The sequence below is a fragment of the Panthera tigris genome, chromosome D2 (genome assembly GCF_018350195.1).
Source record: "Panthera tigris isolate Pti1 chromosome D2, P.tigris_Pti1_mat1.1, whole genome shotgun sequence".
NCBI lineage: Eukaryota > Metazoa > Chordata > Mammalia > Carnivora > Felidae > Panthera > Panthera tigris.
In genome coordinates, this window is record NC_056670.1 from 7,175,732 (window position 1) to 7,195,376 (window position 19,645).

The 19,645-nt window shown below is 47.0% G+C and overlaps 3 protein-coding genes across 3 annotated transcripts in view; 1 reads left to right on the forward strand and 2 right to left on the reverse strand.

The window, feature by feature from the left end:
- Positions 1 to 1,847, reverse strand: part of ATAD1 (ATPase family AAA domain containing 1) — a 73,766-nt gene extending 71,919 nt beyond the window's left edge. The window contains exon 1 of the mRNA XM_015536261.2: positions 1,770 to 1,847. The gene's annotated coding sequence lies outside the window, so the exon portion shown is untranslated. The remainder of the gene's footprint in view (positions 1 to 1,769) is intronic.
- A 12,940-nt stretch (positions 1,848 to 14,787) lies between these two features.
- KLLN (killin, p53 regulated DNA replication inhibitor) lies at positions 14,788 to 17,488 on the reverse strand. The gene is given in 3 exon segments (XM_042961110.1): positions 14,788 to 17,155; positions 17,157 to 17,389; positions 17,432 to 17,488. Coding segments are annotated over 3 exon segments (459 nt in total). The 3' UTR covers positions 14,788 to 16,986.
- A 1,263-nt stretch (positions 17,489 to 18,751) lies between these two features.
- Positions 18,752 to 19,645, forward strand: part of PTEN (phosphatase and tensin homolog) — a 92,016-nt gene continuing 91,122 nt past the window's right edge. The window contains exon 1 of the mRNA XM_042961247.1: positions 18,752 to 19,547. Coding sequence (XP_042817181.1) covers positions 19,469 to 19,547 — 79 coding nt within the window. The 5' untranslated portion in view covers positions 18,752 to 19,468. The remainder of the gene's footprint in view (positions 19,548 to 19,645) is intronic.

The window sequence follows — 19,645 nt, forward strand, 5'->3', positions numbered from 1 at the left end:
AGCTATAAGAAAATAAATTTCTGTTGTGTAAGCCATCCAGCCTAAGGTAGTTTGTTGTGGCCATCCAAGCTAATTGAAGACATTTGCCAAAATACTCATGAAAAAAATTCATGGCGCTCCACCTTGATTGTGTCACTCTCCCCAACTCGTAGCCTTTCCGTGTAGTTCTGCATAGTTCCACCGAACATGTTTTCCCCAAGGTTTGCTAACAATTTATATTTAGCTGAATTTCCAGAAAGAGGAAACGATTCCCCAAAACTAGACTGGTAGCTTTAGTGCTTTTTATTGTTTAGTTATAATACCTCAAATATGTTTTCTGGTATGTCAGTGTTTTGAATTAATTTACTGCTTGATTGTTTGGGTCCTAGTCCCCTTGACTAAGTTTGCTTCAGATTTCACTGTAAATAATCTCAAGGCTAAGTGACCTACGTCCTGCATGGACCAATTCTTTTTATTATTTATTTCATGCCTTGGAGAAGCTTATTTCAAAGAGCATGTGGTTAGAAGGCCACAGTCCCCGCTTCTCCCCCACACAGCACGGTAAAACACAGGACACGAGAGTAGGTGCCGGATAAACCGTACTTGAGTGGGGAGCAGAAAGGAACCACGGGACCCTTCTCTGCTCACTTAACAGAAGCCATCTCAGGTGTTCCCTTTTCCTTTTCCCTTTGCCGCAGTCTTCTACCTCCGTGAACTTGTGCTAATCGGTAGAGCTGGCTTTGAAGAGCTGCTGATCGTTGAGGATCGTTGAGGGTAAAGCCTTTCCCTCATCCAGCTTGCGTCTCTTCCTGGGGGGCTTGCCCCGCCCCCGCTCCTACTCCACCTGTCCATACCGTCCTGCGGGTCAGGGCCAGCGCCCAGCTTTGACTCTGGCCCCACTGGCCAGAAGGCCTTGGCTTGACTCGCCTGGGGCTCCCTTGAAAATAAAAGCCCATGACTTATTCTAGGATAAGAACACTTGTTTCCCCCTCCCACACTAGAGTTTTGTCAAAGCGTTACATTATTCCAGAGTTAATACGTAGGATTTGCGAAACTGAACCCCAGTTGTGACTTGGACACTTCCGTCTTAGACAACATCAAAAGAGCAGCATTAGAGAAAAATAATCCCACCAGAGCTTGTTTGAAAGAGAAAAGTTAGCCTCTTGGATAGAAGTAGGTGTCCACGTTCCGGGAATTCTGGTTATTTGTGCCGCAGCTGAGAAAAGGTATATTACTGTGTTTGGTCTGTAATTAACACGGTCTCGTGGGCCTACCCCCCACCTCCCTACCCTCAGGGCACAGGATATTCACTAAGACTGACACTTCCTCTGTTGATGTTCCCTTTGGGAAACAAAAGATAGAAATGGTGATTAAGGTCTTTCCAGATAATATCCCACGCCAAAGTATTGACAGAAAAGGTTTGCATAACATGACATGATAACGTAATGTGATGTATGAATATTATTACCTAAGGGTTATATTATACCCAGCCGATAAGTTATATTCGTATGGTTATGTGTATATTTGTAAAAGTGCGTAGCCTTTCAGTCGTTGACTTTATAAATACTTAACCGAGTGTCTGTCTGGTATGGAAAAAACTGTGCAGGGCATTGTGAGAAGTACAGAGGTTTACACAAGATGGGGTTTTTTTGTTTGTTTTCTAGCCTTCAAGAAAGTTCAGTGCAGAGTGGGAGTAGCATCACTGAAGTGACGACCGCGCCGTAGTTAGGAGTTGTCAGGATTTAAACTAGAGAGTGTGGATGAGGTTTTGACTCTGAATGTTACTGTACCTTCTGAGGGCTGTGCATCGGGCAGGTTCTCGGGAAGCCCCTGGGGGGTTTGTTGCTTGCCCAGTTGGGCTGGGATTAGCATCCTTCTAGTTTGTAGGAGACGTTATCCAGGAAGCCATCTAGTCCGTGGGGGAGGTGGCATCTCCTGAGTCTTGCTGCCACAGAGAACTTTGAATGGGTGGAAAAAGGAGTTTGTGAGCATTCTTGCTATGTCACAATGTTGGACATGTGACTTAAGAGAAGCATGTGACAGGGCAGTGTGATTGGACCATTTGATTACCAAGTCCAGACTCTAGAGTGACTCAGTGGCCAGTGCTGCTTTTTTAAACTGTTAACTGAAACATTGGTATGACAGAAGATCTATGAATAAAAGACCTAAAATCCTTTTAAACGTACTATTTATTGGGACATCCTGAAGGACTGGGGGAATCCTTATTCCCATATCATCTCCCATCTTGCACTTGTTGATAATTGTTCGACATTCATTCGGCATTTACTGGAAGCTTCCAGATGGCGGACAGCGTGCAAGGTGTCTGAGATGGCAGAAGGAAAATACAGAGGAACAGGCTGTATCTCCTCACTCGGTAATAACAACAGCTAACAGTGAATGCTCATTTAGTGTTTACCACGTGTCAGACTTGTTCGGAGAGATACATTTCTCTTCCCTTAATCCTTATAACAGCCGTATGAATCAGTACTATTATTGTCCCCACTATACGGTGGATGACACTGGCAAACAGAGAGATTGAGTAACTTGCCAAGTAATAGCCTTGCAAGGAATTTATGGTCTGAGTATACATAGTTGAGTACCTCCCTTTTTAGGGTAAGGCAGCGATGAATGGGGTATAGGGAAGCAAAAGGTGACTCAGGTAGAGTGTTTGCTGTAAACTGACACCCAGAGTATCTGACTCAAGAAATTCTTCATTCTGTGATCCGAAGAGAATTATGGAATGATAGGAAATAATTAAGCACAGCAAAACGCTGGAAATATTTACCGGCAGTGGCAATCCAGTTTACTTTTATGTCCAGGACCACGGCCCTACATCTTCCTTTCAGTATACATTATCAGGGTTAATGTATATAGTCAATCCAATAACATTGTTTTCTCCTCTCTCTCCGCTTTGGTAGGGGTACCTGTATGAAGGCTGCTTCACTCTGGAGATTTGGACCTGTGTGGGCATGTCTGGTAAAATGATAGGATGGATCTGCTGGGAGAGGACTTGCAGAATACCGGGGACCTTAGCGAGAAAATTCCTGAAGGTGGAAGACTGTAGCAATGGTAATAAGGCCTCAGCTGTTATAAGAGAGGGGTGACTTCAGTACTTGTGGTAAAGAGGCAGGATAGGTAGGGTCAAGTGGTAAGAAATACAGGAGACATATTTGTGTAGATCACTTAACAGTAGTATGTAATCAGTAAATACTCATTATTATTTGTATTATAGTACTCACCCCAGGCTGTCCCTATAAAAACACATATGCAGAGACCTAAGAGAAAAAGTGTGAAGATGCCAGAAGTCTTCATCAGACCATATAGATGTCCTTTAATGACCTTATAGATTGCTAAATGTTACCAACAAATGTTAATAATGATAAGTGGTGGTAGATAATATCATTATTGCTCTTATCTCCATTTTTTGTTGTCATTAATTTTATATTGTGGTCAGTTGGAAAACAGGACTTAATTTTGAAAATATTCAAATATTTAAGTAGATTTTTCTTTCTTTTATCAGTTTTTATTTTAAATTTTATTTTTTATTTTTTAAAATTTACATCCAAATTAGCATATCGTGTAACAATGATTTCAGGAGTAGATTCCTTAGTGCCCCTTACCCATTTAGCCCATTTCCCCGTCCCACAACCCCTTCAGTAACCCTCAGTTTGTTCTCCATATTTATGAGTCTCTTCTGTTTTGTCCCCCTCCCTGTTTTTATATTACTTTTGTTTCCCTTCCCTTATGTTCATCTGTTTTGTCTCTTAAAGTCCTCATAGCAGTGAAGTCATATGATTTTTGTCTTTCTCTGACTAATTTCGCTTAGCATATTACCCTCCAGTTCCATCCACGTAGTTGCATTAAGTAGATTTTTCTAAGCAGAAAGAGGAACGACATTCACGCAAATAGGCAAAGAACTTAATTGTCATTGGTGGGCATTATGGATTTTGCATTCTTACAGAAGCCAACTCGTGAACTGTGATTTTATTATCACAGAAATTAATTTCTTGCCAGGAGTCACTTTCTGCTTTTCTCAGCATTTGATATATGCAAGATCATTATTTCCTGTATCCACCCTAAATAGCTTACTTCTTTCCAGGCAAGTAGAGATTTCAGAAAGAAGATGGGGAAATTCTTTTCCTTCTGATTGGTTCTTTGGCCCTTTTCATACCCCTCCCCCACTCCCTGCAGGGGGTGGTCATTAAAATGCCTCAGACAACTGTGGAGCCTTCAGGATGGTAACTGCGGTATGATCATGTTACACACCCATTCAAAGTTCTCTGCTCCAGGGTCAAGGTTTGGATGATGTCACACAGCCTGCGGATCTCCTGCCTCCTGGACTGGTTTCTCTGTTGTGAGGAGGATAGGAAATGAGAGAAAGATGAACCCACTGTAAGTCTGAGGATGACATTTAACTACAGTCTGGTAAATTTTGAGATATTCCCATGTTGATAAATTAATCTAGTCCTTCTAACCTGGTATGTAACACTCTATTGCATGAAAATATCACATTTTACTTGAACATATTGATGGACGTTTAGGTTCTGACTTTTTGCTCTTTCAGATACTTGCGCGCACATCCCTATGTATGTGTTTGTATGACATATACGAACGTTCCTGTAGGATGGGGGTCTTTAAACTTGCTAGCTTACCCGCAACTTGGAAAAACTTCGCCTCCTTATACATTTAGAATTGGAATTAAACTTTTTACCGGGACTTCAACATTAGACATTTCTGAATGTTGTCAACAAATGTTAGTAATAAAAACTGGTGGTAGGTAATATCATTATTGCTCTTATTCCTGTTTTTTGTCGTCACTAATTTTATATTGTGGTCAGTTGGAAAATCGGATTTAATTTTGAAACTATTCATATATTTACATAGATTTTTCTAAACAGAAGGAGACGACATAACTTTCAGTAGTTGCGAAGGAATTAATTTCCTTGTGATGTAAACATTAGCATTTAAAAGTAGGATTCTTCAGTGTATCCAATTGAGTGTAAATACTCCAGTTGAGTGATTTGATACTCACTATTATCCATCAAATGTTAACAGTATGAACAAGGTCTCTTACAGTGGGAAATTTTACATCACTTCTTTTTCTTTCTGCGCTTGAATTTTCTTTCTACTGCTAAAATTCTACAGATTTTTATCTGAATGTATTACACATTATGTGTGAATGTTTTTTATTGGTCACTTACCATATTTCCCTACGACACAATGTATATATAAATTTTAAATTAAATTACATTAACTTTCCTTGACCATAATACTCCTAATGGTTAAGGTTTTTTCTGAATCATCATTATTTTTAGTTCATATTTGACCAGTGAAGTGCTTTGATTTTATTTTATTTAATTTTTTTAAATTTACATCCAAATTAGTTAGCATAGAGTGCAACAATGATTTCGGGAATAGATTCCTTAATGCCTCTTACCCATTTAGCCCATCCTCCCTCCCACAGTCCCTCTAGTAACCCTCTGTTTGTTCTCCATATTTAAGAGTCTCTTATGTTTTGTCCCCCTCCCTACAATAAAGTGCTTTTAAAGGTTAATAATTATTAAACATAAGTTAACAGAGCTTTAAAAATTGATTTTTTCCTTCTTCTGATTAATTAATTAACCAACTAACTAATTAATTAATTGATGTATTTATTTTTCTGAGGCCAAAGTTTACCATTTCATCTCCTGAGAAGATTCTAAATATGCCTATTTGTGCAATGCTCTTATTTACATTTGTTTATTTATGTATTTATTTAGTTAGTTAGTTAGTTTCAAGTGTTTATTTAACTTCTAGTTAGTTATATTGGTTTCCGGAGTAGAATATTGTGCAATATTGGTTTCAGGAGTAGAGCCCAGTGATTCATCACTTACATATGACACCCACTGCTCATCACAAGTGCCCTCCTTAGTGCCACTCACCCATCTGGCCCATCCCCCACTAAGAAATTCATTTGTAGATCATGAATGAATTTTACTTATTTCTAGAAGGAGACAGGGTCAGCATCAGTTTATCCCCAGGTTTTACTTTTCATATTGTAAACACTGAGGAATATTGTTCACATAAATAAGTAGATGGCCATTGGAATAAATTGTGTAGGTGACGTTGCTCATTTATTTGAAAGCTTTCCAAATTATATGCCACACATCACTTAGTGGTCTTATTTTTAACGATTTATCAGTGAACACTTTGCACGGGTCTTCTGTCAGTTCACTAGGAAACAGGTAATGTTAGGCTAACATTCAAAAGTGTTTGTTAGTTGGTAAACTCATTCAGCTTCTCAACATTAATATTGTTTCAGGTTATCTCTAGCTCCTTTCAGGTTTTTGCCTTTGGGGCAATATATCGTTTAGCATTCACATGGAGACCGGTATCCCTTTCTGTTTTAAAGTGGAGAAAGGGCCTCTGTGAAGGGGAGGTAGGGACTAGGAACCACGGGGGCCACCTAACTACACTGGTTCTCAGGGAGTTCAGCTGTAGGCCGAGCGTACATGGAAGATAAAAGTCTGGAATTACCCGCTGAAAACTGGCTGCGGGCCTCCGTTCTCTAGTTTGAAGCTCCTACTCTGAGGTTGATACCCAGCACCGGAATTGCTATCTCTTAACCTGTGTGGCCGGTTCATCGAACCCACGTCGCTGAGGACATGGCTCTGCCTCCCAAGGATTCAGGAGAAGTCCCCTCTGAAGGTCCCCATATGTGAGTCAAAGGAGTTTTCTAACTTTAGGAAAATCCCATGGTCACTGGATTCAAACAGCTGGTGGCCGACGAGTGGTACGCACCAGAGTTCGATGAGACTCTTCATCCGTTTCTATGATTTGCTTTGTGACACCCTATTTTTATTCATAACTTTCTTTCTTTTAAAGGGCATCCTTAGTCTACATCAACTGAGGTGGGACAAAAACAGCACTGTACTTGGTTTGCGCTCTGTGCCCTGAAGCAGAAATGCCTTTAATTGTTCATTGCAAAATAAACAGATGTCTAGTGGAGAAGGTTATTAAAAATATTTTGTGCATTTTGGGAGAACTGGAGGTCAGGATGGCTTGACCTAGCGTCTCACAGCAAACCCAAGTCAAGTAAGCCACCAAGGTAACATAGCCTATTCTTAGGGCAAAATTTTCTGGTTGGCTAATTTCTGGATATTATTAAAAGGGACAGTACATTTTGAAAATAGAATGATGGCTGTCCTCAGGCAGGAGAATTCTACTTTAAAAACAGAAGATTTAATGTGCCAGATTCACATCATAAGGAAAGGCTGCCCAGTTAATAGGACAAATGCCTCCACATTGTAAAATAAACAGGATTTGAAATGCAGACAGTCTTATTTTGCAGTTACAAGTTATTTTAAAAATCTTTATAAAGACCTAATACTAAAAGAATAAAACGTTTAACAGCAAGTCCACAAGAACGCATTAGTCATAAGGTACATCTTAATTAAGGCCTCTCTTCTACTTAGTTCAACAGGTGGCCTAGGAAGGGGGTGGTCCCATGAGCTCTAGCAGCCAGGGGCCCGGGACCTCACTCTGGGAGACAGCCAGGACAAAGGTACTACATCCAGGAAAGAACTTTCACATAAGACTTCAGTCTCAGAGCTAAGTAAATAAGGATCTGTTTGTTTGTTTGTTTTCTTCTTAGACCTTTTTCTTATGAACTCCCTTTTCCTCTAGAGTTTCCTGAAATGTAAAACCTGTACATCTTCTAAAAAATGCAACATATTTAAGTACAATTAATTAGCAAAAATCTACCAAAGAAAACTGTTTATCTGTTGTTTTTAGAAAAGATAAAATTTCCCTTCTAGGTTAGGTCTGACAACATTAGGTGTTTCTATGGTATTCTTTCTGAAGTTGCTACAAGATAGAAAAATCTAAATCACAATGAGAGTACCTTTGGAACTTCTTAATCCTAAAACGAGTTAACAAGAAGGCTGTGAAGCATAGGATCTAGAACTGCTATATTTTGTCACGAAGTGGAACCAGGGAAATTAGTGCCCCCCGCCATTGGGCTGCTAGGTTAGGTGGAAAAAGTGAAATTAAGGGTACTGTCTGTATTCCTGTGGCTGAAAATCCAAAGGCATGAGGCAGAAGTATCATGTGCCGTGGGAGGTACGGCCCTTGGAGCCGTGTGGGCCCTGGCAGCACGGCGGACGTCACCTTCCCACCTGTCTCCTGGCCGTGCCAGTGTATTAATCAGGGGAACGTGGAAATGTACAGGTACCTTGAAATGTACGAGGAAAATGGGACTAGGAGGGAGGAGAATGGCAAGAAAGAGGGCAGGGCAAGGAGGGGGGAAGGATGGGAGGAAGAGGGTGACTCGGTCCATTTGGGCTGTGGTAACTGAATACCGCGTCCTGGGTGGCTTCTCAGCAGTGGAAGTTTACTTCTCACAGACTGGGAAGCTGAACGTCCGCGATGAGGCTGCCTGCAGGGTCAGGTTCAGTCTGGTGTGGGCGTGCTTCCTGATTCATGGGGGGCTGTCTTCCACCGGGAACCTCACCTGGGTGGCGGAAGGGGAGGGCGCTCTGGCAGGCCTCTTTCCTAAGGGCACTGATCCCATTGGTGAGGGCTCCCCTCCTTCGGACCCAGTCACCTCCCAAAGGCCTACCTGCTAATACCATGACCTTGGGTTAGTTTCAACCCAAGGTTTTGGGGAGGACGCAGACATTCAGTGCATCGTAGTGTGGGAAAACTGAGGCTGTCCACAAAGGATCAGCACCTTTCCCAGCCTTCTCCATGTACGTGTGTTTGTACAAGAGGAAGGGGTGCCACTCTTGATCTCTTGGTTGTGGGTTACAGTATTGGGTGCAGAGATCACTTAAAAAAAATTTTTTTTTAAAGAGGAAAAAATGGGAAGTGTAAAAGAAAAAAAGGCACTTATCTGGGGAAGGGTATTTAGTGGGTCACTAGGAATTCATAACCACGTGAACGTGTTAGTTGAATAAACGTCTTCGTATTGCTCCTTCTTCTCATGTCCCTTTTGTCTGGTCTCAGCAGAGTATATTTTATTATTTTGAGGTTTCGGTCTTGGGGGAAAGTTCAGAACTAACAGGCATAAATATTCGTGGAAGAGAGGCAAGCAGAGACGCAGTACTCTCTTACTTTCCTGCCAGGAACCAGCTGACCTTTCTCTGGCGCAAAGTGGCCTGGTGAGATCCAGAATTAAACTTTCTCTCTACAATGACCTGTTCAGACGGCAAATAGATCCATCATCTGGTTCTGGGCCCTGCGGAAGACACCCCCCCCCCCCCCCACCCCGCCCACGACTGCGCGGTGCGCCATTTACACCGACTCCGGCCCTTCAGCAGGTGGCGCTGTTCGCTCTATTCCCGCCGCTTGGCATTCCCTTCCTTTCTAGAGCAAGGTCCCCTTCCTTTTTTTCAGTCCATAAGTAACGGCTGCCTCTTTTACATCGTCGCTTGGGAGGTACTCTCCCAGTGATCTTAGCACTGAGGAGGAGAAGCAAATTAACAACATGGAACAACTCACGTTTTCATGTTTGATCTTTAAAGCCCTCATCTCCTGATCTGATTAATTGCCCCACTTAAGGGCAAGCTGAGTGAGCCTCAGAAATCGTATTGTTCACTCATCCCTGTCTTCCCCTATCCTCCACCCTACTTATCGTCCCTCCTTAGGCAGCCTTCCCTTCTCTTCATTCACCCCTGCCCAAGGCTTCAAAATACTATTCAAAGTATCTCAACCAAATTTGTCTCTAATTAACTTCTTTAGGTGTTTATAAAAGTGAAGTTCTCTTCCCATCCTTAATCACGGATGGGGTAGCAGGAATTTTCCCAGGCTGCCATCCCGCGTCCCTCATTGAGTAGCTATGTAATCTGGGCCTAAAAACCCCTTGTAAAATGGGATTGGTGGACCAAGAGACTTTGAGGGTCTTCCAGCTCTCATACTCTGGGATTATAAAGCGGTTTGCCACTGCCTTAAATAATAGTTGTACTGTGATACCAGATGATTGTTTCTGATATTTTCTTTGAGCAGGAAAAGTTAAGTAGCACAAAGAGTCAGTGGAGGCAGTTGATCTAGGGAGAGAGGGTATTTGGGGTAAGATTTAACATGTCTACCACACTAGACAACACTCATGACAGATATTCTCATGTATTTCTGTGGTGCAGCAGATACCAAATAGGCGTTTAGGCATAAATTCTAGAACTTTCTTAGTGTGCTTATTTATTTAAAAATGGAAATCAGAATTGAGCTGTCTCCCTGGTTTATTTGATATTCTTCTGACAATAGGCATTTGTTGTATTGTTAGACTTCATTCTGTTGGATGAGATCACTTTTTTACCTTATGAAAACACTAAATGATCATTGTAAAGAACCGTCAACCCATACAGAAAGAAATGGAAAGAGGAATTCTCCTCCCTCCCCATCCTGTCATTAGAGATAACCCGTATTATTTTCTCTCTTGTTTATTCCTTCAGATGTTTTCTATGGATGTACACAAATACCTGTATATGTATCATCACTTCTGTTTTATCACTAAATATTGATGAATATTTTTGCGGCACATATTAATCCTACTGGAGAATTACGCATGTAAACTACATGAGAGAGCAAATGAAGACACTGTAGGGTTAAGGAGCAAGATCGATAACAAACAGAAAGCACTCCATTGCTGATCAAATAGTCAGCTGATAGCGATTCCTAACAGGTAGAGGTTCTAGAAAGAATTGAGCACGGAGGATCGTGTGTTTGGAGGAGTCCTTTCTAGGGGAGTGTGCTGGGGTCATGGTGGGAGGTGACCACCAATGATTTCTCCACTTCTGTACGTGCTTACAACTCAGAGGTAGAGTCTCTTCTTCTTCCTGTAATGGTGACAGTCTCTTACAGGCTAATGGTGGTGCTGTTACAGTTCTGGTGTATGCCTGGCAATTTCAGGTTTTGCTTTCTTGGAAGACGATCCTCGTGTGAAGAAGGCTGACCGCCTTGCGGAAGAGAAAGGCCTGACAGATGCCTCTAGAGGATGAGACCCTCAGGAGGGAGATCGGTCCAGCCCCTCGCCTTTGCAGCACTCCTGCCGAACCACCAGCCATGTGGCGCAAGTCATCTTGGGTCCTCTAGCCCAAGTCAAGCTGCCCCAGCCGACACTCCATGAAGGAAAGACAAGCTGTCACTGTCATGTTCTGTCCAGATGGCAGAATGGTGAGCAAGAAAATGGTTGATGCTCTTTTAAGCTGCTACAGTTTGGGGTAGTGCGTTATGCACAATAAATAACAGAAATTGATGTCTGAAAGTTGGGTGCTGGCACAACAAAAATCTAAACAAAAATCTAAAAACAAAAAATCGAAAACACGAGGCATCAGCTTTGGGACAAGGCATTGGGTAGAGATTGCGGAGGTGATGAAGGATGAAGGAACTCTCTCTCTGTCTCTCTCTTTTTTTTTTTTTTAAATTAACTTCGTCTTTAACATTTTTATTTTGAAACAATTTTAGACTTACAGAAAAGTTGCAGAAACGATAGAGTTCGTGTACCAGAGTTCACCCAGCTGCCCTAATAATAATAAATTACCCAAAGCAGGAAATTAACATAAACTACAGACCTTAAGTGAACTTCACCAGCTTTTCTGGTGATGTTCTTTTTCCATTTCAGAATCCAACCTAGGATCCTGCATTTGCATTTAGTTGATATCATCTCCTTAGTCTGGGAAGGAGGATCTTAGTGGAGGCTCTGAGAGTGGCGAGTAAATTGTATTAGAGGCTGGAGAAACGGTGTTATATGGTGGCAAAATATTTGGTAGTCCTTGTGTGCAGTAAAACAGAAGATGAAAAATGTACCTAATGAACTTGTAAATCTGGCAACAGGGATTTTCATGCTGAGTGTTCAAAGTATCATTTGGCTTTTAGTGATGTGTGATGGTGTTACGAGAGAGATGTGTTAAAAAAGGAACTATTCAGTTTTCAAGCAGAATGTAGAGGAAATACACGGGGCCTAGGAGATTCTCTTGAGTCAGCAATAGCCTCAAAGTAAGAAATGGCCTCAGGGGGCCTGTTAAATGTGGCCTCCAGGTAATGATCCAATCAAGACTCTTATGTTAAGGCCTGTCAACATTTTAAGATGTTGTCTCATAGACCCTCTCAGCTAGTCAGAAGGGCTTCTAAGAAGAATCTTCAGAGGAGTCCAACAGCAGCTTCCTTGACAAGGCCCAAAGCAGGCAGAAGTTTGTTTTTGGAAGAATTATAGATGTGGCTTTGTGGGCACAGTTGTTGTGGGCAAGGAGTAAACTCCAATAAGAGTCCTAGAAAACCCACAACATTTTAATGACAATTATATTGATAAAACCACCACCGGCCTAAACTAAAGAAGAGATGGTTTAAATGTAAAAAAGAGCCACTAGGCTCCCCAAGTTTCTATGGATAGGACACAGGCTGAGAGAAGCCGTCCCACTGTAAAGGACAGGCCGTGTCTTATGGAAAAGGAAGCCTCAGAGGTCACAGCCTGCCCCTGAGCGCAGGGAGCCCAGAACGGTGGTCCGGGAAGCTCCCGGGGAGAAGAACCAGACCCTGCTGGAGGTGTGGGTCCCCAGAGTAAGGCTGCCAGTGCTAGGCTGGCTTTGGGGACTGCTATGGATGGCGGTTGCTTCGTGCCTGCCCTGTTGCCAGCCTCGGACACGAGTTCGTGTCGTGGTTACCCTACCCCATCTCAGCACTGTCCGCTGTGAATGGAACTGGTCCTTTTAGCTCACAGGTCTTCAGAGAAGCGGAGCAGCATCCAAAATGCCTCATCCACACCTGGGCCTAGCGCGTGTCCTCAGAGCCGGCGCTACGCAGAATGACAATTTCCGGGGTGGGACGGGGCGGATTTTGCAGGTCAGCGTGTGGGGGTGTGTGCGGGTGTGAACTGTTATGTTGGGAGTGTGTCCCAATATGACTGCCCATAATTCCTCCTATTCCAGGTGGTCTCTTTGCTGTCCCCTGGCATCTGGGCTGGCCCTGTGGCCTGCTCTGGCCGCGAGCCATGAAAGTGATGTTCCGGGACTTCCGAACCCCCTGCTTTCGGAGGCCTCGTAGCTTCTGCTTTCTCTTTTGGGACCCAACCTGTAAAGAAGCATAAAGGAGCTGGGGTGGTGAAGCCGTCTTGGTCATTCCAGCCCCAGCCAGATGCACAGCTAAAGGCCCCCACGTCTGCCCCCTCCCCCACACTGTCTGCATGGGAAGGCAGAGGAACGGCCCAGCATCGCCTTTCCAAATTGTAGAATTGTGAGAAAGTAAGGGGTGGTGGTTCTTTGAAGCCACTAAGCTCACGGTGGTTTGCAACGCGGCAATAGGTAAATAAAGCCGTTATCAAATATCAGGTTTTTTTCTACTGCTTTCACTTCACTCCACAGGCTGTGAAGAGGTTGTAACAGTGTCAGATAAAGAAGCCAGGTTTTCAAGGAGACTAAGTTCCATAAAAGCTGGAGCTCATATGCCACCCACAGTCATTGCTCTGTCCACAGAGCTTAGCACAGAACTAGCACATAACAGACTCCCAAATATTGGTTGACTGGATAATTAAATGGGTGAATGGAGATAAAAGATGCCATACCATGAAAAAGACAAAAAAAGATACTTTAAACAGAGTTTGTCTCATTTTATCTTTGAGAAAAATTTAACATTTATTTATTTTTGAGAGACAGAGAGAGACAAACAGGGGAGGGGCAGAGAGAGAGGGAGACACAGAACCCAAAGCAGGCTCCAGCCTCTGAGATGCCAGCATAGAGCCCAATGCAGGGCTCGAACTCACGAACCGTGAGATCAAGACCCAGGCTGAAGCCAGATGCTTAACAGACTGAACCACTCGGAGGCCTCCACTTATTTTATCTTTCAAAAAGGTGCTCTTAGTTTTTCAAAAAATGTGATGCCTCAGAAGCCACAAGGATGCTCTTAAGGGAAGGACTGGTAGGAGTGAGGCACGGGGCACTCCTGAGTCCTTCTCCATGTCCCTCCTGTGCCTAGATGAAAGAAGGTCCCTCTGGAAAGCACCTGGCAAATGCCCCGATACCTGCCGGTACATACAAATTATTACCTTTTTCTATTATTGGCAGAGCTGAAAAGCAGAATATGTGTTCCATAGGACTCCAGCTAGAGTTAGTACTAAAGGCAGAATATCCAATAGCCAGTGCCAGGTTGGAGAGTAAAACAGTCAAAACGGATTGATCATGTTAGGGCTTTTCTTTCCCATCACTCTCTGGTCCGAGTCACAATTTCTGAATGCCACTTGGACACAGTGAGTGCCTGTTTCTGCTCTGTGGTTCTCTCAGGAATTCTCAGCCCCACCCTCATTTCTGTGAGAGTGAGAATTTCATCTAGCACACCTCTCTACTGCGATGTGAAAGGAGACCCATGTGCAAGAGCTCCAGGAGAGCCTATGGACAAGAATGGAAAATTCTTTTTTAGGATACAGTTACTTGTAGTGCCTTCTGGAGAACTGTCTTGGGTAAAATGCCTTTATTTAAAAGAACAGCAATATTTGTAATTAGGATAAATGAAATAAGGGGAGAAGACTTGGACCCTTGCAAAAATAGGGTGGTTTAAATTCAAACCTATAATTATTATATTTTCTATTCTGTACTATTCAGAAAACCGTGGTAGTAAAACAAATAAAAATAGAAAAGATTGCTTAAAAAATTAAAGCCATTGATTTAGATCTCTATTTGAAAGGTCACTGTGTGGGAGATGTTAAAGGCATTATAGCGATCAGTGTTCAACAAAAGACATTTTAGCAGTGGAATCTACAAAGAGCATATCAACTATTTATATCAGCCACATCAAGTTGCTGGTCATTTCATTTATCAAAGAAAATAAGAAAGCTATTTTCTTTGGACATTCTTTGGGTGTAGTAACAATATAGTTTTGGAATCAGCTGTTAGAAACTATAATTAAAGCTGGTTTATCGTGTTTACTAATTAGTCTACATAGTCTCCCTGAAGCTTTATATAATTCTCCCTTTGTTACAAGCTTCTGTTTCTCCCTAAGGCATTCTGAATCCAGACAGGTAAAGAACTGAAGTGCCTGGAAACCAATGTATTGTAACATCTGTACAGCCAAGCAGCTCTTTGCAATTGAAGTTGAAAAACAACATATAGATTTTAAGCTTTCTGTATATTATAAGCCAGGGTCAGCTATTTAGAGGTTTCAGCTCTACCACTTGGGTAAGGAGATCTCTTGGGTAGAAGGAAGACGTGAAGGAAAATAAAAATCGAAAACAAAATTTCCTTCAGGAGCCTATTTAATGAACACTGGGAAGGGGTGGAGGTTTTTATGCAGTGACTCCTAGTAACTACCTGATATTGCCGTCAGGCTGGCCAGATGTCAGCCAACAGCGGTGATCCTTTCATTCACCACTAGAGAGAAGTAGAGGGACCGCATGTGCAGAGAGGCAGCAAACTCAGGTCCCATTTTCTTCCCTCTGCTAGTGGGAGTGCCGTGGGCCAGTCTTACATTCCAACACTTTGGTGCTGGTGGTGCACACTCTCTCTGCTCTGGAATAACTCTGTGCCATGGGAATGGAAAAGCATCCTCTCTCCTCAGGCCTAAGGGGCAGGAATGAACCCATTTCCTTCCCAGGAAGTGGATTTCAGAACTTCGCAGAGGCTGTGCGACTAATCCTTACACAGGGTAGGCTCCAGGGGAGGGGCAAAGTAGGGCACGCTAACAGCAGGGACTCTGGAGACAAGACCAGCAACCAGAGAAAGAAAGGTGGGGCATTTTACCCCTTCCCAATCTATCTCCCTTCATTTACCGTCCTCCTCATTTTCCCTTTCCGCACCAACTGGTATTTGCTACTCAATGGGGGCACACACAGCTCAGTTTCTTACCCTGCAATCTTGTGAAACACCTAGAAATCAGGGACTCCTTATCATTGGTTATTTGTAAAATAAATCTCTGGCTCAACCTAGGTGGTGTGGACAGGATTTTCATTTTTGGAAACCAAACGGAGGCCTTTCTCCTACTCTTTCCAGATTACCACCCCACCCCCCTTTCCTTTTCCACTTGTGGCCTCCACCTCCTGCAAGCTGACCAGGACCATGCATGAAAACAGCCTCCAATGAATATCCACACTGAAGCTTCAGCAGGTTGCTAACTCCTGCAGAGCTATCTTAAAAGGATGTTGTATATAAATGCAAAGTGTTATGGAGCCTCAGAGATCTGTAAGAACACTGTAAATATTCCTGGTTTAATTAGTAGTCCTGGAATTAGGTAATGGCCTGTGGCTTCTAAGCTCTCTTGGGGTTTCTAGTCTTAAAGGGGCTGCCTGCAACCGTGATGTGCAATCTTCTTTCTCCGACACCGAATAAATCCTTTTAGACCTTCCTAGGCACCTACTCACAATTACTGCAATACACATGCAAATTGGTTCCATTCTCCCAGATTTTTAAAAAGAAAGAAAGAAAAAAAAAAGAAAAACGATCCAGCGCCTCAGCCTAGGTTTCAACTCCGATACTTTGGACTCAACTGTCTGCTTGAGTTCTACTTCCCAGGGGAAGGAAAAGGAAGAAATTCCTAGATTCGTGTTGATGGGGTGCTCATTCTCTTCAAGCAGAAACCGGGCAACTCACTTTGCAGCTGATCAGTGTCAGGGCAATGCGCTCCAGTTCTCAGAATTTCTGAACCAGCTCTCTCACGGGGACAGGTCAACCAATCGGGGCTGTAGGCAGACTTGACAGGTTTGTTCTGGGCTGACGGCCATTGACTAGGTTCTCGGACCAGATAAGTCACTCGGCTGAGTCTACAGTAGGTGGGGCGCGCTCACCAGCTCTGGGGTAGTGACTGGAAGTTTGTTGCAACACTGGTGAATTCAAGCAGCGGGCTGCTGCAGCAGATACCCTTTTGCCCTGTGAGCACAGCGCGGAAGGGTTCGCCCTAAGGGGCAGGGCGCTAGCGAGGGAGATGCCAGACCCCAGGGGCCCAGCCCGTTCTCCCACGGTTGGGAACGCGCAGTGTTGGCCGACCCGGAGCTCCGATCTCGGGTCTTGGCCCTTTAGCTTGCTCGGCAGGTAGCACGCGAAGGGTGGGACCGGCTCAGGAGCTCTCCCTCGGTGGTCTGCGAGAGTCGGCGACCGCGGCCGGCGGTGCGGGGAGGCGGGGGCACGTGCTTGAATGTGGGTGCTTGTGTAACCAGCTTCCCAGGCGCCAGCACCGACCGTGCTTGGGCCGGAGGCCCGTCTGAGCCTGCTCTTCCGCGGCGACCCGGAGGCTCGGGGTCCCGCTACCGGGACCAGGCAGGAGCACCCCGCGCGAAGGAGGCGAAGCACTTGCCTCCCAAGCCATCATAGGGGAGTGGGAATTTGGAAAGTTCCCCAACTAGGAACACACGTGACCTCCTCCTGAAAGTAGTTCCGACTGCGGCCCGCGTATCCCTCCACCTCCTTTTGAACCCTCCTAGGTCTCCTCGGCCCCGCCCACTCGCAGGGGCTGCCGCTTCCTACCGTCCCGTATTTCACACTCGGGCCCGGGCAGCCCCGGCCGCCAGGCTGCGCAGCCCGGCTGGGGCGAGCGCGGAAGCCGGCCCTCGGCGATCCATCCGGCCGGGTTTTCACAGCGGCCCGAAAGGGGCGGGGCGAGGCAGTCCCCGAGCCCCGAGCCCGTCGTGGAGAACCTAGCTGGAGCCCCGAGGGGAGGGATGCTCAGCCCTCCAGGGGGCAATGCGGGGGGCTGCGGGTTGGGTCCCCTCCTCCCGGGTCCTCTTTTGGTCCACGCGGGCAGTGGTCCTTGGGGACCTAGAAATTCGGGAGCGATGTGCTCCCACACCGCGCGCTCGATTGCCAGCTCTCGTTTTTAGGGCGAAGGAGCCGAGCTGCCGGGGAAGCGGGAGGTGGGGCGGTGAGAGGGAGCCGGATGAGGTGATACACACGGAGACACAATAGGGGGTTGTTCTTTGTGCTGAGACTGACACCTGGAGAACACGGGTGGGGGGCGGACAAGGAGGGAGGGTTTCTCGGCAAAGGCTGCTGCAGGCGGGTCGCCCCGAGCGACCGTGATCCGGCAGCGGTGCAAAAGGAGGATGAGGCTGCAAGGCCGAGCCGGGGAGGTCTGGGGGCGGTGGCAGGGGGGAGGGGTGCCCTCGCGGCAGGGGCCGTGCCTTCGTTTCCCTGTACCTCCACCAGCGCGGGTCACCTGGTCCTCCCCACCTGTGCACAGGTAACCTCAGGCCCCAGTCAGTGAAGCCCCTCCACGCACCCCGGGGCTTCCACCTACGGCCGTCCCTGTCCCCGCCGGGTTTGTGGGCTCAGGCCGAGGCTCGGCTCATCTCCCCCCTCCTCTACATCCACCGCCCGCTCCCTCTCCACCCCCCCCCCCCCCCCAGCCCCGCGCTGCTGCAGAAGCAGCCAAGGCAAGTGCAGCTCCTGACGGGCGTCTCGCACAAGCCCGAGCGAGCCCTGGGCGCTCGCACTGGGCATGCTCAGTGGCGCCCGCAGGCCGGGGGCCCGGCGCTCGCCCCCGGAGCTGCCGCCCCTGCCCCGCCGCGTCCCTCCCTCCCCCGGCGCGGTCGCGCCCGCCTCCCGCCTCCCCTCGGGCTCCCAGGCGCCGGGCTCCCGGCGCGGCGGCGGAGGGGGCGGGCGGGCCGGCGGGCGGTGATGTGGCGGGACTCTTTGTGCACTGCGGCAGGATACGCGCCGGGGCGCCGAGCCGCGGCTGCGCTCCGCTCTCTCCTCTCGGAAGCTGCAGCCATGATGGAAGTTTGAGAGTTGAGCCGCTGTGAGGCGAGGCCGCGCTCAGGCGAGGGAGATGAGAGACGGCGGCGGCCGCGGCCCAGAGCCCCTCTCAGCGCCCGTGAGCAGCCGCGGGGGCAGCGCCCTCGGGGAGCCGGCCGGCCGGCGGCGGCGGCAGCGGCGGCGTCTCTCGCCTCCTCCTCGTCCTCTCTTCTAACCGTGCAGCCTCTCGCTCGGCTTCTCGTGCAAGGGACGGTGGAAGCCGCGGGCCCGGGCGGGAGCCGGCTGAGGCGCGGCGGCGGCGGCGGCGGCGGCACCTCCCGCTCCTGGAGCGGGGGGGAGAAGCGGCGGCGGCGGCGGCGGCGGCCGCGGCGGCTGCAGCCCCGGGGAGGGGGCCGGAGTCGCCTGTCACCATTTCCAGGGCTGGGGCCGCCGGAGAGTTGGTCTCTCCCCTCCTACTGCCTCCAACACGGCGGCGGCGGCGGCGGCACGTCCAGGGACCCGGGCCGGCTCTAAACCTCCCCTCCGCCGCCGCCGCACCCCCCCCGGCCCGGGCTCCGGAGGCCGCCGGCGGAGGCAGCCGTCCCGAGGATCACCCGTCGTCTCCCCGTCCCGCGGCCGCCGCGGCCAGGCCTCTGGCTGCTGAGGAGAAGCAGGCCCCGTCGCTGCAACCATCCAGCAGCCGCCGCAGCAGCCATTACCCGGCTGCGGTCCAGAGCCAGGCGGCGGCAGAGCGAGGGGCATCCGCCACCGCCAAGTCCAGAGCCATTTCCATCCTGCAGAAGAAGCCCCGCCACCAGCCGCTTCTGCCGTCTCTCTCCTCCTTTTTCTTCAGCCACAGGCTCCCAGACATGACAGCCATCATCAAAGAGATCGTTAGCAGAAACAAAAGGAGATATCAGGAGGATGGATTCGACTTAGACTTGACCTGTATCCATTTCTGCTGCTGCCCCCCTCTCTGCCTTTCTGTCACTGTCTCTTAGAACGTGGGAGCAGACGGAGGCGAAAAATTCCCGTGGTTTGGGGGC